This window comes from Sycon ciliatum, chromosome 3, assembly GCF_964019385.1.
Source record: "Sycon ciliatum chromosome 3, ocSycCili1.1, whole genome shotgun sequence".
Classification (NCBI taxonomy): domain Eukaryota; kingdom Metazoa; phylum Porifera; class Calcarea; order Leucosolenida; family Sycettidae; genus Sycon; species Sycon ciliatum.
The window spans coordinates 7,033,349-7,051,687 of NC_088645.1; the positions used below are offsets into that span (position 1 = coordinate 7,033,349).

The 18,339-nt window shown below is 47.1% G+C and overlaps 1 protein-coding gene across 2 annotated transcripts in view; it reads right to left on the reverse strand.

The window, feature by feature from the left end:
• Positions 1-9,014: 9,014 nt before the first annotated feature.
• Positions 9,015-18,339, reverse strand: part of LOC135811298 (uncharacterized) — a 208,780-nt gene continuing 199,455 nt past the window's right edge. For both annotated transcript variants that reach the window (XM_065324515.1, XM_065324514.1), the window contains one exon: positions 9,015-12,414. In XM_065324515.1, the coding sequence (XP_065180587.1) occupies positions 9,726-12,414 (2,689 nt within the window). In that variant the 3' untranslated portion in view covers positions 9,015-9,725. The remainder of the gene's footprint in view (positions 12,415-18,339) is intronic.

Consider the following 18,339-nt stretch of genomic DNA (forward strand, 5'->3'; position numbering starts at 1 on the left):
CGCCTCTCGGTGCAAGTAGCAGCCGACTGGAGGGTGAACATTGAGGAAAGAAGAGGACTTGTAAGCTGATGAATACAGCGGAAAACAAAAATAAAAAGCCTCAAGTTGAGACGAGATTCGAGGGAGTATAACTTAGCGTGCCGCAAAACAAAGACAGTCGTGTGTGTGTGTGTGTGTGTGTGTGTGTGTGTGTGTGTGTGTGTGTATTATTATTATTATTATTATTATTAAATTTTTGATAGGGCAATCCCCGTGTGTGTGTGTGGGGGGGGGGGGAGTGTGTGTTGGTGCATGCCGGAGTATGTGGTGTGATGTGTGTGCGTGAAAAAAATGAAAAAAGACCAAAAAGTAGGGATTCACTGGCCAGAAAAAGCCACTTCATAGCTGTATGGTGTAGACCAGGCTGAATAGTGGCGGTCAATTCTTCAGCCTTGCAAGCTGTTGCATGTTGAATGGTGCAATCTCAGCACAAGCTGCGATGGCTTCTCCTGTAGCATCGCTATCATAGCCTCCGGCGATGGGCGTCAAGAGTTAGTGGTCAAGTGGTGGTGGTGTGTGTGTGTCATGGATGCAGTGAATGGAATTTTCGGTCTTTGACCACTTTAGTAAGAGGTTTTTCATTTGACTCCACGAGACCACACGACGCTTGCAGATCACAGCACGAACAGTTCACCAGCCACACTCCACGAAAGCAAGTAGTAGTACTCCTGACAAGTCTTGTTTCGTTCCATAGAGATAATAACGGGGAACTCATCAGAGGAGAAGCAGCTACTAGTTGTTGAATGAAGGGGTTTAGCTGAAAAATGCTATTTTATAGAAAAGATATTGACGCACTGAGGTGATCTGCAAGCGTCGTGTGGTCTCGTCGGGTCAAATGAGAAACCTCTTACTACTGTATTTGACGGACCTATTGAAGATGGCAACACAAATTTTTGACCACTTTGGTGGGTATAATTTCCTCCAGGCATAATGGATCAGGCAATATGTGGATCAGGCATAATGGATCAGGCAATATGTGGATCAGGCATAATGGATCAGGCAATATGTGGATCAGGCATAATGGATCAGGCAATATGTGGATCAGGCATAATGGATCAGGCAATACGTGGACCCGGCAGGCATAATGGATCAGGCAATAATTATGGACCAGGCATAATGGATCAGGCAATATGTGGACCAAGCATAATGGATCAGGCAATATGTGGATCAGGCATAATGGATCAGGAAATACGTGGACCAGGCATAATGGATCAGGCAATAATTATGTGGACCAGGCATAATGGATCAGGCAATAATTATGTGGACCAGGCATAATGGATCAGGAAATATGTGGACCAGGTATAATGGATCAGTAGGCATCGGAGGATAATGCTCGAAACGGTGGCAGATTCTGCTCGAAAAGCAGTGAAATTGGCAGAACCATCATGCAAACCTTATGGCGGGCAATTCCTCGAATTCTGCTCCATTTCTTTATCCACATACCAAACATGCATGAAACTAACAAGAAAAAGTACCGAATTCTGCCAATTTTTCTGCCGGCATTATCCGCATATGCCTATCGATCAGGCAATATGTGGACCAGGCATAATGGATCAGGCAATACGTGGACCAGACATAATAGATCAGGCAATAATTATGTGGACCAGGCATAATGGATCAGGCAATATCTGGACCAGGCATAATGGATCAGGCAATAAGTGGACTAGGCATAATGCATTAATGGATCAGGCAATATGTGGACCAGGCATAATGGATCAGGCAATATGTGGACCAGGGATAATGGATCAGGCAATATGTGGACTAGGCATAATGGATAAGGCAATTATGTGGACCAGGCGTAATGGATCAGGCAAAATGTGGACCAGGCATAATGGATCAGGCAATATGTGGACCAGACATAATGGATCAGGCAATATGTGGACCAGGCACAATGGATCAGGCAATATGTGGACCAGGCATAATGGATCAGGCAATATGTGGACCAGGCATAATGGATCAGGCAATATGTGGACCAGGCATCATGGATCAGGCAATACGTGGACCAGGCATCATGGATCAGGCAATACGTGGACCAGGCATAATGGATCAGGCAATATGTGGACCAGGCATAATGGATCAGGCAATATGACTGTGAACCAGGCATAATGGTTCAGGCATTATGTGGACCAGGCATACTTGATCAAACAATATTACCGTATTATCTCTAATATAAGCACAGTCTCCAATAATAGCACGTCTCCAATAATAGAACACCTTGGAGTGGCATTCAAAAAATAAAGTGCTCAGTCTCCATTATAAGCACACTCTCTATCTTTACCGGCGAAAAACCCCTGAAATGTGTGTGTCTGACATGAATTTGGCCGGCAACATACCTATGAAATGAGGTTGAAATAATAATGGAACAGTCTCCAATAAAGGAACGTCTCCATTAATAGCACGGGGCGGAGGTACATTGAAAAAATAAAGGACCGTGCTTATATTAGAGATAATACGGTATGTTCAAATGATGTTTTCTTCGAACGAATTTTCTCTCGAATATTGCGAACGAACGAATATTCTATATTCTTCGGACGTGTCTCAATCACTTCACTCAATCAGACGCAACAGTCATGTTATAAACAGATCACGTGGATAGTAAATATCCACTGGTGAAAGAGCAAATTGGACCAAAGAACAAGATTCACAGTTCTCAGAACATAACTTCTTCCCTCTTATCCTCAACACTACGGAGGAGATGATTGTCGTAGCTGCATAATACAGCCACGCAGCGCGAATTCTCGAGTAATAGAATATTCGAATAGTCTGCCTGCATTCGAATATTCTTTCTGGTGTCGGTATTCTAGAATATTCCGAACATGCAAATATTCCTTTGCATCACTCGACCCACTGGTATAATAATGCTAACCACAAGGCTCCAAAAAATACTTTAGCGTTTGCACCCGAATGCATCAGAGCAGTGTATAGGAAATGGGAGAGTCAAGTGTACATGCAATGGAAAGTCACAGAGCAAAGCTGCATGCATACCCACGTATTCTCACAACACCGCACAAGGATTATTGGGGTACACCAGTGTGCTGGTTTCGATCAACTGGTGAAGCGATTGGCGTTGCAAACAGCCAAAGTGATCGCTCACGACTGAGCTGCAGCAGTACCCGCGACCGGGTGCAAAGTTCCCTGATCGACGTTGCAAACAGCCAACCAGGGTGAAGCAGTTGGCGTTGCAAACGGCCAAAGCAATCGCTCATGCTTGAGCGGCAATAGTACCCGCGACCGGGTGCAATGACTACTGATTGGCGTCGCAAACAGCAGCAAAGCAACCAGTTGAAGGAAGCTGTTCCCACCTATATAATGTGGGAATGGGAGGGTGGGTGGCAAACAAATTCCGGTTGCTGCTCAGTGACACTGCAAGGGAAAGCGCAAGCCAAAGTCAGCGCAGCAAGAGCTACCCAAGGCGACTTGGGCGCGCATGCGCAGCAGTTGAGTGCACGTGTAAAGCCAGCTCAGTCGCAGCTAGCATGAGATAGAGAGCAGCGCATCGGTCTTATCGCTAACTAGGGTTAGCCCAAAAGCTAACCCAACATTTATCATTATTATTTCCTTTACTGGCCTAACTGGCTTTTACAATGTAATACTTTACTACCCACTCTACTCAGTGTCATTACCTTCATTGGCCTTTTATAATTAAATTTTATTCTCCTTTTTAGTCGATATCATGTAATTAGGCAAATTTGCCTGTTTGTTCTTCGACTCTAAATAAACAAACAAACCCAAAAAAAACCCAACGAGAGAGCTTGGAAGCTCAGGGCCCTACGCTATGCTTTTTTGCTTGCTCATCATGCATGTAACGTGTCAAAGCTGTGATGGCCCTGGCTAGCGTTCTGGAGTCGACGGGATGTCTGTCCTGACGTTTCCTGTGACCGGTAGGCATATGCGGATAATTCCGGCAGAAAAATTGGCAGAATTCGGTACTTTTTCTGGTAAGTTTCATGCATGTTTGGTATGTGGATAAAGAAATGGAGCAGAATTCGAGGAATTGCCCGCCATAAGGTTTGTATGGTTCTGCCAATTTCACTGCTTTTCGAGCAGAACCTGCCACATTTTCGAGCATTATCCGCACACCCCTAGTCACCGGCGCTGACTCTGCCGATCACGGACGTTCTGGAGTCGACGGGATCTCTCTTCCGACGTTTCCTGTGACCGGCGCTGACTCGCCCGTTCAGGATTATTTTGGAGATGACGGGATCTCTCTTCCAAGGTATGGTTTTGCCGACGCATCCTGTCTTTTATTCGGCAACTAACGTCCATTCTAATAGCATTTCCTGGTCTCCTTACTTCGTATTTCTTTACAGAAAATCTCCCTATACAGCAGGGAGTCGTTTACATAATACGAATCCCTGCTATACATCTATATACGTTATAATTAGGGGCCGTCCGTAAATATCGATGTTTTTTTAGAGACGATATTGGTGCTTCTCTCCCTTGACCTCCCCCCCTCCCCCCAGAAGACGCACATGTACATCTAGATCATGGAATCAATATTATTTTTTTGGATGCTCATTTTTTTCCTATATATGCATATAAATACTGCAAACTTGCCACAGGTTATGTCTGTCAGCTAGCTACAGCAACAATATCCTCTTCATGAATGTTCAAAACTATTTTCTCGGGTGAAAATCAGCTCTCCACTGTCTACAACACAGCATGATCGCATGTGCATGGACAGGATCCGACTGCGATGCAGCTCTCCTGGAAGGAAGCAAAGTTCTCCTGTCGCCAATGCCATCCGGCTTGTCAGTGTCACTCAAGAAAAAATAAATTTCAATTTCAGAAGCTACGAATTCAACGCATTCCAGTCTGCTTCCACCAAGACTACTACAGGGCATCTGATTTGACAAGGTATATCAGTAGGACTTGGAAAAGTCACAGTAACAGTTTTACAGTTTGCAAGATCACTAGCCATTACAAAAAGTATCAGAACATCAAAACAAACCTCGTGTAGATCCACAATTTCACATTCAACCCATCGATCTACAAAATAGGTTCCCATTCCCGCCAGCTGGACATGCATGCATGCATGCATGCTCTCACCAGGCCGGGAGTCGTCAAACGCCGGTACTTGACAACTCCCTGGCTCTCACTTGTCAGCCAGCTCACACGTCTTGTCGTGCACGCGCAGACGTCCAGCACACACGCGTGTCGAAATGTGTTTTTTGGCGGGTAGTCGGCAAAAAATTAAGTGAGGGTCCCTTTAGTCCTTCGCTTCCTGAATCCGTTCCTGCCCGTCGTCACTTGACGACGGGCAGGAACGGAACTTGACGACGGGCAGGAACGGATTCAGGAACGGAATCCACTGCGTTCATTGGCTCGAACTTGGCGCGTGTTTCGTACATACAAGGACAACTGAAACGAAAGTGAAAGAGCGACTTGCGCAGCAAAAGATGATTTGATTTGAATCTTTTCACACAGCGGGCTTTTTCACCGAAGGTCGAAAATCGCTGCAACTGGGCCATATTAGAGAGGTTTCGTTTCACGTTGTTCTGCACTACACTGTGAAATTTCACGTCGGTGTGGCAAATTTTGGCGTCGAAACTCCCGTTCATGACGTGAGATGAGGTCGTTCGACGTGAACGCGAGTTTTTGCAAATTAAACCTTGCTATCAGGTTGGGATTATTGACTCGATTTTGTCGAGTTTGCCTAAACTAGCTATAAATAATATTTGTGCGACTTTGGCCTCACCAAAAATCACTTTTTTCACTTTTTGAAGTTTTCGCTACCAGTTTTCGCTCCTGTCGTCAGCGAAACGACGTGCTTCACAAGCAACGTGAAGCGAAAGCTCTTTCTGAGCTCGCGTCAACGCAAAAAATTGACGTTCACGTTAGAGCACAAATCACGCGGGTCGAAACCTCTCTATTATGTAGATCTACGACTCGTAGACTTCTGCCACTGGCCTGCCATTCAAGGCTGCTACCTTCCGCAAAGTAACAGTTAACAGCAGTTCCGGCCACATTTGGTGGATGGATGGACTGCGTGTCGAAGAACCCGGCAAATCTGCTGCAAAAGCAGAACGTCGCACGCCAATTCCGTGGTAACTGTCATCAAGAGTACATAACCCCCCAGAGTGTGCAACGCCTGATCCAGCTCTGCATAGGGTCTTGGTCGAGCGGAATCGGATCTTTGAGTCATAATACCGTACACATCTGAGGGGAACCCGGGGAGTCGCGGGTACTCTTGGATCAAAAACAATGGTGCCCTGCCTCGAGACCGGCCTTGCGCTGGTGTGAAGTGTACGCATGACATCAGAAGATCCGATTCTGCTCGACCAAGACCCTACACAGAGCTGGATCGGCGTTGCACACTCTGGGGGGTTATGTACTCTTGCTGTCATTTGACATGGTAGAGAATGCTTTTTCAGCCCCCGTTCTGCCGAAATATGCTCGACCCCCCAAACAGGCATTTTCTGCCGAAAATTCTGCCGGCATTATCCGCCACGCCCTAATGAGCTCCTCCGAAAAGTTGAGGGAGAGACTGAAACTTGTATTGCGGAGTCGCTCGCGAAGGAGATCTTGGACGAGCCGGATGAGCCTCAACCAAAGCGCGCAATGCTCAGCAACCTGCAGGATCCGCGCAATTTGCCGAGGTTTCCGATCAAGACGTGGGAAAAATCCGTAGGAACAGAACAGCCAGAATGCCCGATGCCCAGTCGACAATGTCAATGGCACCGCGAGAAAAAAGCACTATGGTGCAGTATGGACTACTACAAAAAACTGTACAATGTACCAGAAAACAATCACAAAACACAATGCAGGTGTGTCTGTCATGTATCTCTTTATTTGGCTTGGGTGCACACGGGAAACACGTTCCAGTCACTCATACTCGGCCAGTACCGCTGTTCATCCAGCCCTTGCCGCTATCGCGGCGCGGGCTGGATTCCGCGGTACTGCCCTCGAGGCCTCATACTCGTGCAGGAACCTGTACTTATTATAACAAAGGGACCTCGTGTATATATCGAGATATACACACCAGTTATAAAAACGTCGGCTTCGCCTCGGTTCCTTGTTATAATTATTATGTAGGGACCTCGGTTTTTATAAAAGTTTTTATTGGTCATAAACCCTCGGCCTCCTCATTTATTGTATTTAGAATCGCCAAACGTCGCTATGGTTTATTTTCTGTCACTTTCCTTGGCTCTGACCGCTGGAATGCCCTCCCAGCGGAGGTCCGCTCAAGTTCTTCCTTGCATACCTTCCGTAATTCTGTTCTTCATTTTTTAGGGTACCCTGTCAAAAGGCCTTAGGCCTGTGGGGATTGCCCTATCAAAAATTTAATAATAATAATAATTTTAGAATTGCGATCAACAGAACGAGCTGAACCGACATTTTCACAAAGGCTTTTATTGTATTCAAAAAACGAGTGTATACGAAGGCAGTGAAGAACATGGAAGAAAGAAAAAATGTGATGTGGAAGAAATGATGAACAAAAAATTGTACTTCGAACTAGTTTTCGCACAACACTCCTCAGGAAGCTACGTTGTACTAATGAAAAACAATCCAGAAAGATACTAATAAAGAGAAATGGAGTGAGAAGAAACAACACCTATGAAAATGATAATCCTAGCACTAAGGTAATAACAGGAAAAACTGCGAAAGCACTTAACGAACTTGTAAGGAGGACTACTAGTATACTGTGACACAAGATATGACACCATGGCCAACCAGAGCCACACAGACAGAACAAGTTGCTACTGAAACAATTTCAAACGAATAATGCTGTCCTTCTGGACACACAGATTAGGCTTATGAATACGTTGACAAACGGCTTCTAACACACTCAACTGCAACTTATAACATTTTCATAGGTGTTGTTTCTTCTCACTCCATTTCTCTTTATTAGTATCTTTCTGGATTGTTTTTCATTAGTACAACGTAGCTTCCTGAGGAGTGTTGTGCGAAAACTAGTTCGAAGTACAATTTTTTGTTCATCATTTCTTCCACATCACATTTTTTCTTTCTTCCATGTTCTTCACTGCCTTCGTATACACTCGTTTTTTGAATACAATAAAAGCCTTTGTGAAAATGTCGGTTCAGCTCGTTCTGTTGATCGCAATTCTAAAACTATTGTCGCCTCGACGCCTATTTAAATAATAATAATAATAATAATAATAATCAACCAGTAAAAACTCCTACTCAATCTCCAACAACAAAATTAGTGGACAGCTGTTATTTTGTTGCTATGACAACTCGTGTGCTGGACGAGTATTTGTTGTCATTGGTTCAATTTCTTTTACTCTTCATAGGCTATCAGATCATTTTCCTTATTCGGTCTATTTATAACCAGTGTCTATAATGAGAGTGTGGTCTGTCTCCATGGTTCCCGGTGTTCATTTCATAACTATAGCCACTGCTCCTGGTTAGACCTTATGTGGAAGGCCCATTCTTGCATATTCCAACAGCAGCCAAGGGAGCTAGCTCTCTTGGTACTGGGTCCGCTCCTAAAAAGCTGTTTTTATGAACAGTTACTGTTTTTATTGGATAGGATGATTATGTTGAATAAACGAGGTTTGTGTCAATGGGAGATTGACTTGGAGTTTTTACGAGTTGATTCTAAATACTTATAATGCTTCAGCAAGGACTATTAATAATGATCTCGGTTTGGGGCACTTACAGAGCCACTTACAGAAGTGTTGTGCGCCCACAAGTGGGATCATTTTCAAGTCCACCCATAGTTTGGGGATTTCAGGGATGTGGCCCTGAACCTAACAAATGTGGCAGGTACAACAGTACACCTTCAAGAAGCTAAGCCCGTTGATAACAGACCTGGCAACACTATCTGGCACATGTGTACCCAGTAGCTGCTACCCCCCCCCCCCCCCCCCACACACACGCGTAAGCAAGCATGCACACACACGCACGCATGCACGCACGCACACACACACTGACATGAACAAGCACGATCAACGGAAATAGGCCTGTATTAGCGATGGACGCGTTGACAGCCATCCAAAGTCTGTGGCATCTCAAGGAGAGTGGATACTGTTCATTCATACTGTGATAGGAGAAGGCACAATTCTACATAAATACATCAAAGCTAGAAGAGAACCAATGAAACTAATACACGGGTACGGGTTTACTACCATCTTGTCCTGGCGGATGCGGAAAACTCGGCTTCCAGCCGAGTCTCGCGCGAACCGTGAAATTATTTTTTATTCTTTTGTCCTGTAAACAATACAGCAAGATGGTGCGTAAATGCAGCCAGTGCAGCTCAAGATATCTTGTAGTAAGAAGGAGAGAAAAAAGAAAGAAAGGGATAGATGGAAAGAGAGAGAGAGAGAGAGAGGGAGGGAGGGAGAGAGAGGGAGAGAGAAGCAAGAACGAGTAGAAATCAATGTGCCAGTGGGAGTAGAGTGTAGTTTCGCGTAATATTAGGTACATGATTTTCAGTGACGGGTGTACAAGGTGCACTAATGTACCAAGTACACTGGTGGCGGTGTCATGATGCCAGCACAGTGCCGCACAGTGATGTTCGACCTACTCATATTCAAGTCTTAGACAACCAAATCAATTTGGGCTGAATTGAGATTTAGATACTCCTCTGGAAGAAATATACTACCTGCCTACATAATATTGAAGGAAAAAGACGAAACTAGGAAAAAACGCAAATACTTTAATCAGTGGATAAATGGTTGAAACAGGAATGAGTTCTCTCTGAGAAGATATCGTCACTAGTCTTAGATGAGTCCATCAATGCTCTTGTTGCGCAGGGCCTTTGAGCGGCGAGTGGATGTATTGGTGGCAGACGATGCAGCCGCTGCCATCTGATACGGTGTTAGAGGCTCATACTCCTTGTCTCCGAGCTCGGTGACGTTAGCTGTCTTTGTGGTTCGATTCTTGGAGACGGTTCTCTGCGATGCTCGCATACTTTCAGAAGCCAGTCTGCTGCTTGCCACGGCCTTGGCAATCTCAGCCTCTACATCGACAAAGTCAGCTTCGCCAAAGTCAATACTATCGCTGGGTGAGATTGGTTCCGGCTCTTCAGTTTGGAAGTTGCGTGTACTCTGGATGGGTGCACGTTCGTAGTGGACAGCTGAGCCGACATTCTGCTCCGTGTTGTCGTCGTCAGCAAAGAAGGATTGAGTGCTGGTCATGCTGTGCACGCTGACAAATGATGTGCTGGCGTTGAGTGGATTCGATGCTCCCTCGGCCTCGGTCCGGATGCTTGTGCTGGATGGAGTTGACAACATGTTGTTGCTACGAGCACCCGCTTGTGCAAGTCCAACGTTTTCGGTGAATGTCGAGTGTGACGGATGCATTAGTGTATAGTTGTCGCCATTTGTGGAAGAAAACTCTTGCTGTTCTTGCTGATGACTTGAGAAGGTAGACGGACGCTGCTGCTGCAGCTGCTGGCGCGGCTGCTGTTGTCGACTATTGGAGACAAGCATCTGTTGGTCCCCTGCTCTCTTTGGTACAGAGTATTGGTGATGTTGTTCTTGCTGATCATTGGACACAATTGCATGTACTTGGGCAGAAGCTTGTTTAGGGGCGGAGTACGTTTGTTGGTATTGTGAACCATCGGAAACGACTGCCTGCTGTTGGTCAACGGCTTGTCTAACAGTGGAATATTGCTGCTGCTGCTGCTGTTGACTGGTCAAGACATCGACCTGCTGGTCAACAGTTTCAGCAGAGTAAAGATGTTGTTGTTGAACATTGGAGACGCTGGCCTGTTGTTGACCAGTGGCTTGCTGAAGAGTGGAGTGTGAATGTTGTTGTGGTTGAGCATTGGAGACATTGGTTTGTTGTTGGCCAGTGGCTTGTTGAACAGTGGAGTATGAACCGGAGACGTTGCTCTGCTGTTGAAGAGTCGAGTATGAATTTCCTTGCTGCTGTTGTTGTTGTTGTTGTTGTTGTTGTTGTTGTTGTTGTTGACTGGTCAAGACATCGACCTGTTGGTCAACAGTTTCAGCAGAGTAAAGATGTTGTTGTTGAACATTGTAGACGCTAGCCTGTTGTTGACCAGTGGCTTTCTGAAGAGTGGAGTGTGAATGTTGTTGTTGTTGAGCATTGGAGACATTGGTTTGTTGTTGACTAGTGGCTTGTTGAAGAGTGGAGTATGAACCGGAGACGTTGCTCTGCTGTTGAAGAGTCGAGTATGAATTTCCTTGCTGTTGTTGTTGTTGTTGTTGTTGTTGACTGGTCAAGACATCGACCTGTTGGTCAACAGTTTCAGCAGAGTAAAGATGTTGTTGTTGAACATTGGAGACGCTAGCCGGTTGTTGACCAGTGGCTTGCTGAAGAGTGGAGTGTGAATGTTGTTGTTGTTGAACATTGGAGACATTGGTTTGTTGTTGGCCAGTGGCTTGTTGAACAGTGGAGTATGAACCGGAGACGTTGCTCTGCTGTTGAAGAGTCGAGTATGAATGTCCTTGCTGTTGTTGTTGTTGTTGTAGTTGTTGTAGTTGTTGTTGTTGAACATCGGAGACATTGGCCTGTTGTTGACCAGTGGCTTGTTGAACAGTGGAATATGAATGTTGTTGTTGTTGTTGAACATTAGAGACATTGGCCTGTTGTGGATGAGCATTGGAGACATTGGCCTGTTCTTGAAGAATGGCATATAAATTTTGTTGCCGTTGAGCATTAGAGACATTGGCTTGTTGTTGACCACTGGCTTGTTGAAGAGTGGAGTATGAATCGGAGATGTTGCTCTGCTGGTGAAGAGTCGAGTATGAACGTCCTTGCTGTTGTTGGTGTTGTTGTTGTTGTTGTTGTTGTTGTTGTTGTTGTTGTTGTTGTTGTTGTTGTGAGATAATGGCCTGTTGCGGTATATTTGCTATGTTTGGAACAGAATATTGATATTGCAGCTGTTGCTGGTCACCGAAGACAGTAGGCCGCTGTTGGCGGACTGATTGCTGTCGCTGTACTGTCATGTCCAATACAGTGGTGCCAGACTTAGGCACGGTAGAGGTTGGGGAGCTGACAGCTGCTCTGCTATCTGTCCTGACAAAGCTGCTCCGCATTGCTGCGCCAGTCTTGTCAGTTGAGCTGGTCTTTTCGTGTTCTTCTTCTTCACCTTGTGAAATCCAGACTGGCATACTGTTAGCGGGTGCTTTGTTAGCCGAGTTGTCGGCAAGTACGTGTGATTCAGCCTCTTCCACAACACTACCCTCATCAGCACTCCAAATGCTCATGGAGTCTTTGAGGTATGCAGTGGAGCGCCACGTTTCGTCCATCATTTCAGTTTCCGGATGATCATCTTTCATAAAGGTGTCAACTTCTGCAAAAGTGGAAGGAGGGTCATAATCATCGTTTCTTTGCTGCAGGTTGAAAGTAAAATCATCTTCCTTGAAGGAAGACAAGTGGCTAGATCCAGATTTACTTTGTTGCCGCACTAATCCTGCCTTGTCCTCTGATACAAGCCAGTTACTAAGAACAACAAAATGCCATACACATGCACATGCACATGGACAGATAGACAGACAGACAAACACACACACACACACACACACACACACACACACACACACACACACACACACACACACACACATACGCACAGAAAGACATTCATAGATATGCATGAATGCATCACTGAACCAATATCAGAGATAGATAGATAGACAGACAGACAGACAGACAGACAGACAGATATATAGGTAGATAGGTATATAGATAGAGAGATACAGGGGGAAGTGGTTCCGTCCACCGCAAAGAGGGCTCAACAGCGCTGGGGTGCACTGGAGCTAGTACACAATGCAAGCGGTCCTCACCAAGAAAACACAATCCGTTGCTACTCCGAGTTTCTTGATAGAGAGATAGATAGATAGATAGATACTTCCTCCGCTAACAAAACTTCGTGATGGATTTTGATCGATATGGAAGCGCTTAGAACAGGTCAAGAACAGCTTGTATCGACTGTAGATCCTGTGAAGAGCACCTTTACAAAGAGAAACTGTTGGCGGAATGAGCAGAGAGTTCAGTTTGTGTCGCTTTTGCTTGACTCATTTTTGACCCTGCGTCGCTGTCGTCATCTGCTGCACGTGAGTCGTCATCTCTCTTGAGTCGTTGTTCAGTTCGTTTCAGCCTTGCCTCGGCTTCTTTGATCACAATCCACTGAACTTTGGTGATGCCGCCATAGTTCAAGTTGGCTTTTAAGCTGCGTGATCCGCCGCGGTAACGATGACTTGTTTCCACCAGGGAGTCGTAAAAATATTTTACGGATCCCTGGTTTCACCTCCACTCTCCAGAACTCAGCGAAACGAGGAGTAAAGGTACAGCAAACTGACTCCATGTTCTCTGATGGATACTACTGCCAGCACTGAACGGCAGCGGCTAGCAAGTTCAGTTGACTTTCCTTAGCCAAGAGACTCGCGTCGGATTGCAGACTTCTGAAAGCATGTATGGTCATCATCATTCGAATCTGGGCTTTGCGCAGGTTGAACAAGAACTTGAGTTCAGAATTATTTCATTTCATGCGATTCGAGCAGCTGCTTGTTCACTCGCTCATTGTGTGGGCTCGCTGCTTCGTTTCATCGCTCACTATCACTCTGAAACTTAGTGTTAGAGTAGTGGACAAGCCAAGCAGCGCATTATCCACTCGGAGAAATGGTATTTCAGTTTCGCTCGCCATGACTGACACCTACGTTGCCACACAGCGCAACCATCGATTCCGCTGGACTTGTTGCGAAAGGTCGCTTACCTTGCATCATACCTCTTTCATGGCATGACAGGGAAGACCGAAAAAGTGATCGCGACTCATTTCACGGCAGTTTATGCGCAAACCAGTCACTCAAAAATCCACCACAAAGTTTTTTTGTTATCGGAGGAAGTAGATAGATAGATAGATAGATAGATACAATGATCATACAGCAATGAAGGAAATAAATCTTTTTCCGCCGTTACTCGGAGTTTCGTGTGAAACATTCATCAGACAGTAGATAGATGCTTAGATAGATAGATAGATAGATAGAGAGTGAGTGAGAGAGAGATAGAGAGATAGATAGATAGATAGAGAGAGAGGGAGCGAGAGAGAGAGAGAAAGGGAGGGAAGGAGAAGGAGGGAGAGAGAAAGAGAAAAAAGATAACACAGTTCTTACTCCCTTCCGAAAGGAGGGCAATGAACAAAGAAGATGTAGGCTAAATCACAAAATAACCTTGTTTCGGGTCGGCCGGCCGAGTCATTTTTCTCCTGAGTCTGAAACTTGTTTTGGTTTGTGTCGTAATATCCGGACTCTATTATGCGTACACTACTGTACACTTATGACTGTATGCGTTGCATGCTGTATGTACGTCACACAGGCCGTTTCCCGTAGGCCAGAACTTTGATGTGCTTCACTGGCTCGGGACTTCTCTTGTTCTTCACTTACCTACTGGTTGTGCATTTCTTGCTCCTCATTAGTTTACTCGTCCATGTCTCCTTGTCCATATTGAGAATAATACTACATGGCGTCAGGATTGGGCTGCTGATAATGATGGCTGGATTTTCTATTTCATCCATGAGATGGGAGTCAGACAACCTCCCGGAGGAATTCGCCTCGTTTAGGCAGTATTGTGAATTGATTTTCGGAGGTCCGTACTCAGCGAAGTCGGCGAAAGAGCAATGCTCATCTATCCTCCTTTGGATAGGCCGATCTGGTGTGGACATCTACAATTCCTGGACATTTGCAGACGAAGCTGACCGCTTCAAAGTGGACGAATTACTTTCCCGTTTTCAGGCCCACCTGCAGCCGAAAGTGAACGCGTGGCTGGCCCGTTTCCAGCTTCAACAGCAACGGCAAAATGTGGGAACTTGGCAGTGAAGTGCAAATTTGCCGATGCCGGTGAAGTCAACACCTGTTTGCTAGAGCAGCTGATTGTCGGCAGCCGACATAAAACGGTACAGGAGAAGCTGTTGGAGAAGGGCGACCAGTTGTCGTCTCTTGACGAAGGGCTGGAAGTTGCGAGGACACACGAAGCTACAGCTACCCAGATGGCTCAGCTAACCGGGTCTCGCTCCGCCAGTGTTAGCCCTGCTGACATATCCTTTGTTAAAAAGTCTGCTCCGAAGAGATCCAAGGATTTCAAGAAAAAAAAAAGAGTTGTCAATTCTGTGGGAAGGAAGACCATGATCGTGCAGTATGCCCAGCTCGATCAGCTGAGTGTAATTTCTGTAAGAAACAAGGGCACTTTGCTACTGTGTGCCGGAAGAAGCAACGATCGTGTGACGCTGTACATCTGTGCCGCCAGATAGGCATGCCCCTGGTATGTTTCTTGGCAGCGTTGATGCCGGACGCGACCCTTGGTCCGTGTCGGTGGAAGTCAACAATTCCCCAGTCACGATGAAGATCGACACCGGAGCCGATGTCTCTGTAATTCCAGCAAGTATATTCCGCCTGTTAGAAGTGCAGGCCCTGCGACCCAGTCATCGTACCCTGATGTCTGCTAACTCAAGCGTCCTCGACGTAGCTGGCGTGTTCGACGCAATGGTAACACATGCGGGCAAGTCGTCTCGACAAGAGATTTTCGTTGCCAACAACCTCAAGCAGGCCTTTCTAGGACGCCCTGCAATAGTCGCTTTGGACCTCCTGGACGTCAAGGCTGACATCTCTGAAGTATCGAGCGGTATTCGCGACACCGCGACAGCACGAGCTGCATACCCCGATTTGTTCAAACCTCTCGGCAGGTTCACCGGAGAACCTCACTGCATTCGCCTCGAAGAAGGTGCCAAACCATTTGCTCTGTCCTGCCCGTGCGACAATGTGGCAATACCGCTAATGCCGATTGTTAAAGCGGAGCTTGAGAAGATGGAAAAGCAAGGCGTCATCGTCCCTGTCGACGAACCAACTGATTGGTGTGCTGGCCTTGTTGTTGTCGCCAACCTGGAGGGGAGGCAGTCCGTCTGTGCGTTGACTACACACGTCTCAACCAACACGTTCGTCGTGAGCAGTTCGTCTTGCCGGCGGTAGACCACACGCTGGGTCAGTTGGGCGGTGCCAAGTATTTCACAAAGCTTGACGCCAACTCTGGGTTTTACCAAGTGCCCTTGGCCAAGGAATCCCAGAAGTTGACCACGTTTATCACCCCGTTTGGGCGTTTCATGTTCACGCGTCTACCATTCGGTATTTGTTCGGCTCCCGAACATTTTCAGAAACGAATGGCTCGGATCTTGAACGGTGTGGTTGGTACCGCATGTCAGATGGACGACGCTCTAGTGTTCGGTAGCACTGAAGAGGAACATGATAACCGGCTGCACCAGGTGCTACAACGGCTCAGCGACAACGGCGTCACACTCAACCCGGACAAGTGTCTCTTCAAAGTCACTTCTGCTAAGTTCTTGGGTCATATTATTGACCAAGACGGCATCCACTCTGATCCCCAGAAGGTGCAGGGCATTCAAGACTTCACGCCATGCCAGGATGTCTCGGATGTGAGAAGCTTTCTCGGCCTCGTCAACCAGCTTGGCAAGTTCTCTCCCTCACTTGCTTCCGTCTCACAGCCGATCCACGACCTTCTCAAGAAAGGCAATACTTGGTCCTGGGGACCCCTCAGCAATCGGCATTTGAAGAGATTAAGGCTCTTCTGTCGTGTACGCCTGTTCTTGCTCTGTACTCTCCCGAGTACCCAACTATTGTCTCTGCAGACGCCTCGAGCTATGGTCTCGGTGCCGTTATCAAGCAGCAACAGCCGTCCGGCGATTGGAAACCTGTATCGTTCCAGTCTCGTGCGCTACTGCCGGCAGAGCGTCGCTATGCTCAAATAGAAAAAGAAGCTCTTGGCCTCACCTGGGCTTGCAACCGATTCTCAGATTACCTCATCGGTAAGAGATTCACGCTGGAAACCGATCACAAGCCTCTGGTGCCCCTGTTCAGCACCAGTGCTCTCGACTCTATCCCTCCACGTGTACTTCGGTTCCGGCTCAACCTGATGCGATTTGATTTCGACATCGTACACATCCCTGGCAAAGATCTAATCGTTGCTGATGCATTATCTAGGTTACCTGCGTCGCGTCCTCTGTCCGCCGATGACGTCCGCCTCCTCGACGACGCGGAAGCTTTTCTCGACAGTGTGGTTTCTCATCTCCCTGCGTCCGATGCAAGACTGAGTGAGATTCAACACCAGCAGGCTCAAGACCCAGTGTGTCAACATCTTGTGCAGTACACTCTGTCCGGTTGGCCAAGTTTACAGTCTGCTCCAGTGTCCGTTAAGCCCTACTACGCATCCCGGCAGTCATTCTGAATCACAGATGGCCTACTCCTGTACGGTTCCAGAATCGTCATCCCGCACCAGCTCCGTCCAGAAGTCCTCCAGCAGCTCCATGCTGGTCACCTCGGCATCACGAAGACCCGCGAAAGGGCTCGCCAGTCAGTTTGGTGGCCAGGTCTAAGCGCCCAGTTGGCTGATATCGTGTCCAATTGCCAAGCCTGCGCTCGTGACAAGCCAACGCCAATGGAGCCCCTGCTGTCCTCACGTCTTCCTGAGTTCCCGTGGCAGGAAGTCGCTGCCGATTTCATGCAGTTCCAAGGCTCTCAGTACCTGGTTGTCGTTGACTACTACTCCCGATGGATCGAGCTTGCTCAGATGTCCCGTACTTCTGCAGCTTCTCTCATCACGCAACTGAAGTCCATGTTTGCGCATCACGGCAATCCAGATGTGTTTGTTTCGGACAATGGTCCCCCATTCACAAGTGCAGAAGTTTCAGCATGGCTTCAAGAGCAAGGAACCACCCAGCGCACGAGCAGCCCTCTTCATCCGCAAGGCAACGGCTTAGTGGAACGCGCAGTGCAGACCCTAAAGCATTTGCTGGTGAGGGGAGGTGATCCGTATGTTGCTCTGCAGAGCTATCGTGCCTGTCCACTAGCACATGGCTTCAGTCCTGCGGAACTCCTCATGGGCCGCCGCATCCAGACGGGTTTACCCATGTCTGCAGACGTTCGACGGCCATACCTCGTAGATCGCACAGCGTTTGCTGCCAAAGACGCCTCTCTGAAGTCCCGGCAAGCGTCGGATTTCAACTCCCGCCATCGCGCTCTCGATGCTACGCCACTGGTCCCGGGTACCGCTGTCTTTGTTCCGGATAGGAAAGAGCCTGGTATTGTCACTGCCGAGCATTCCACCAGGTCGTTTATCGTGGAGACGCCGTCCGGTTCGGTTCTCCGCCGCAACCGCAGTGACCTCATCGCCGATCCGCCTGCAGGTCCTGCTAATGACGCTGTGGACAATGGTGAGCCAGCATCACCCGTCCAACGTCCATCTCCAGCTACTCCCGTCCCGAAGCGTTCCGGTAGAGTTACCCGTTCTGGACGTGCCGTTCATACTCCTATCAGATTCCGTTAATCATTTAGCGTTACTCTTTCGTCTTCAGCATTATTCCTG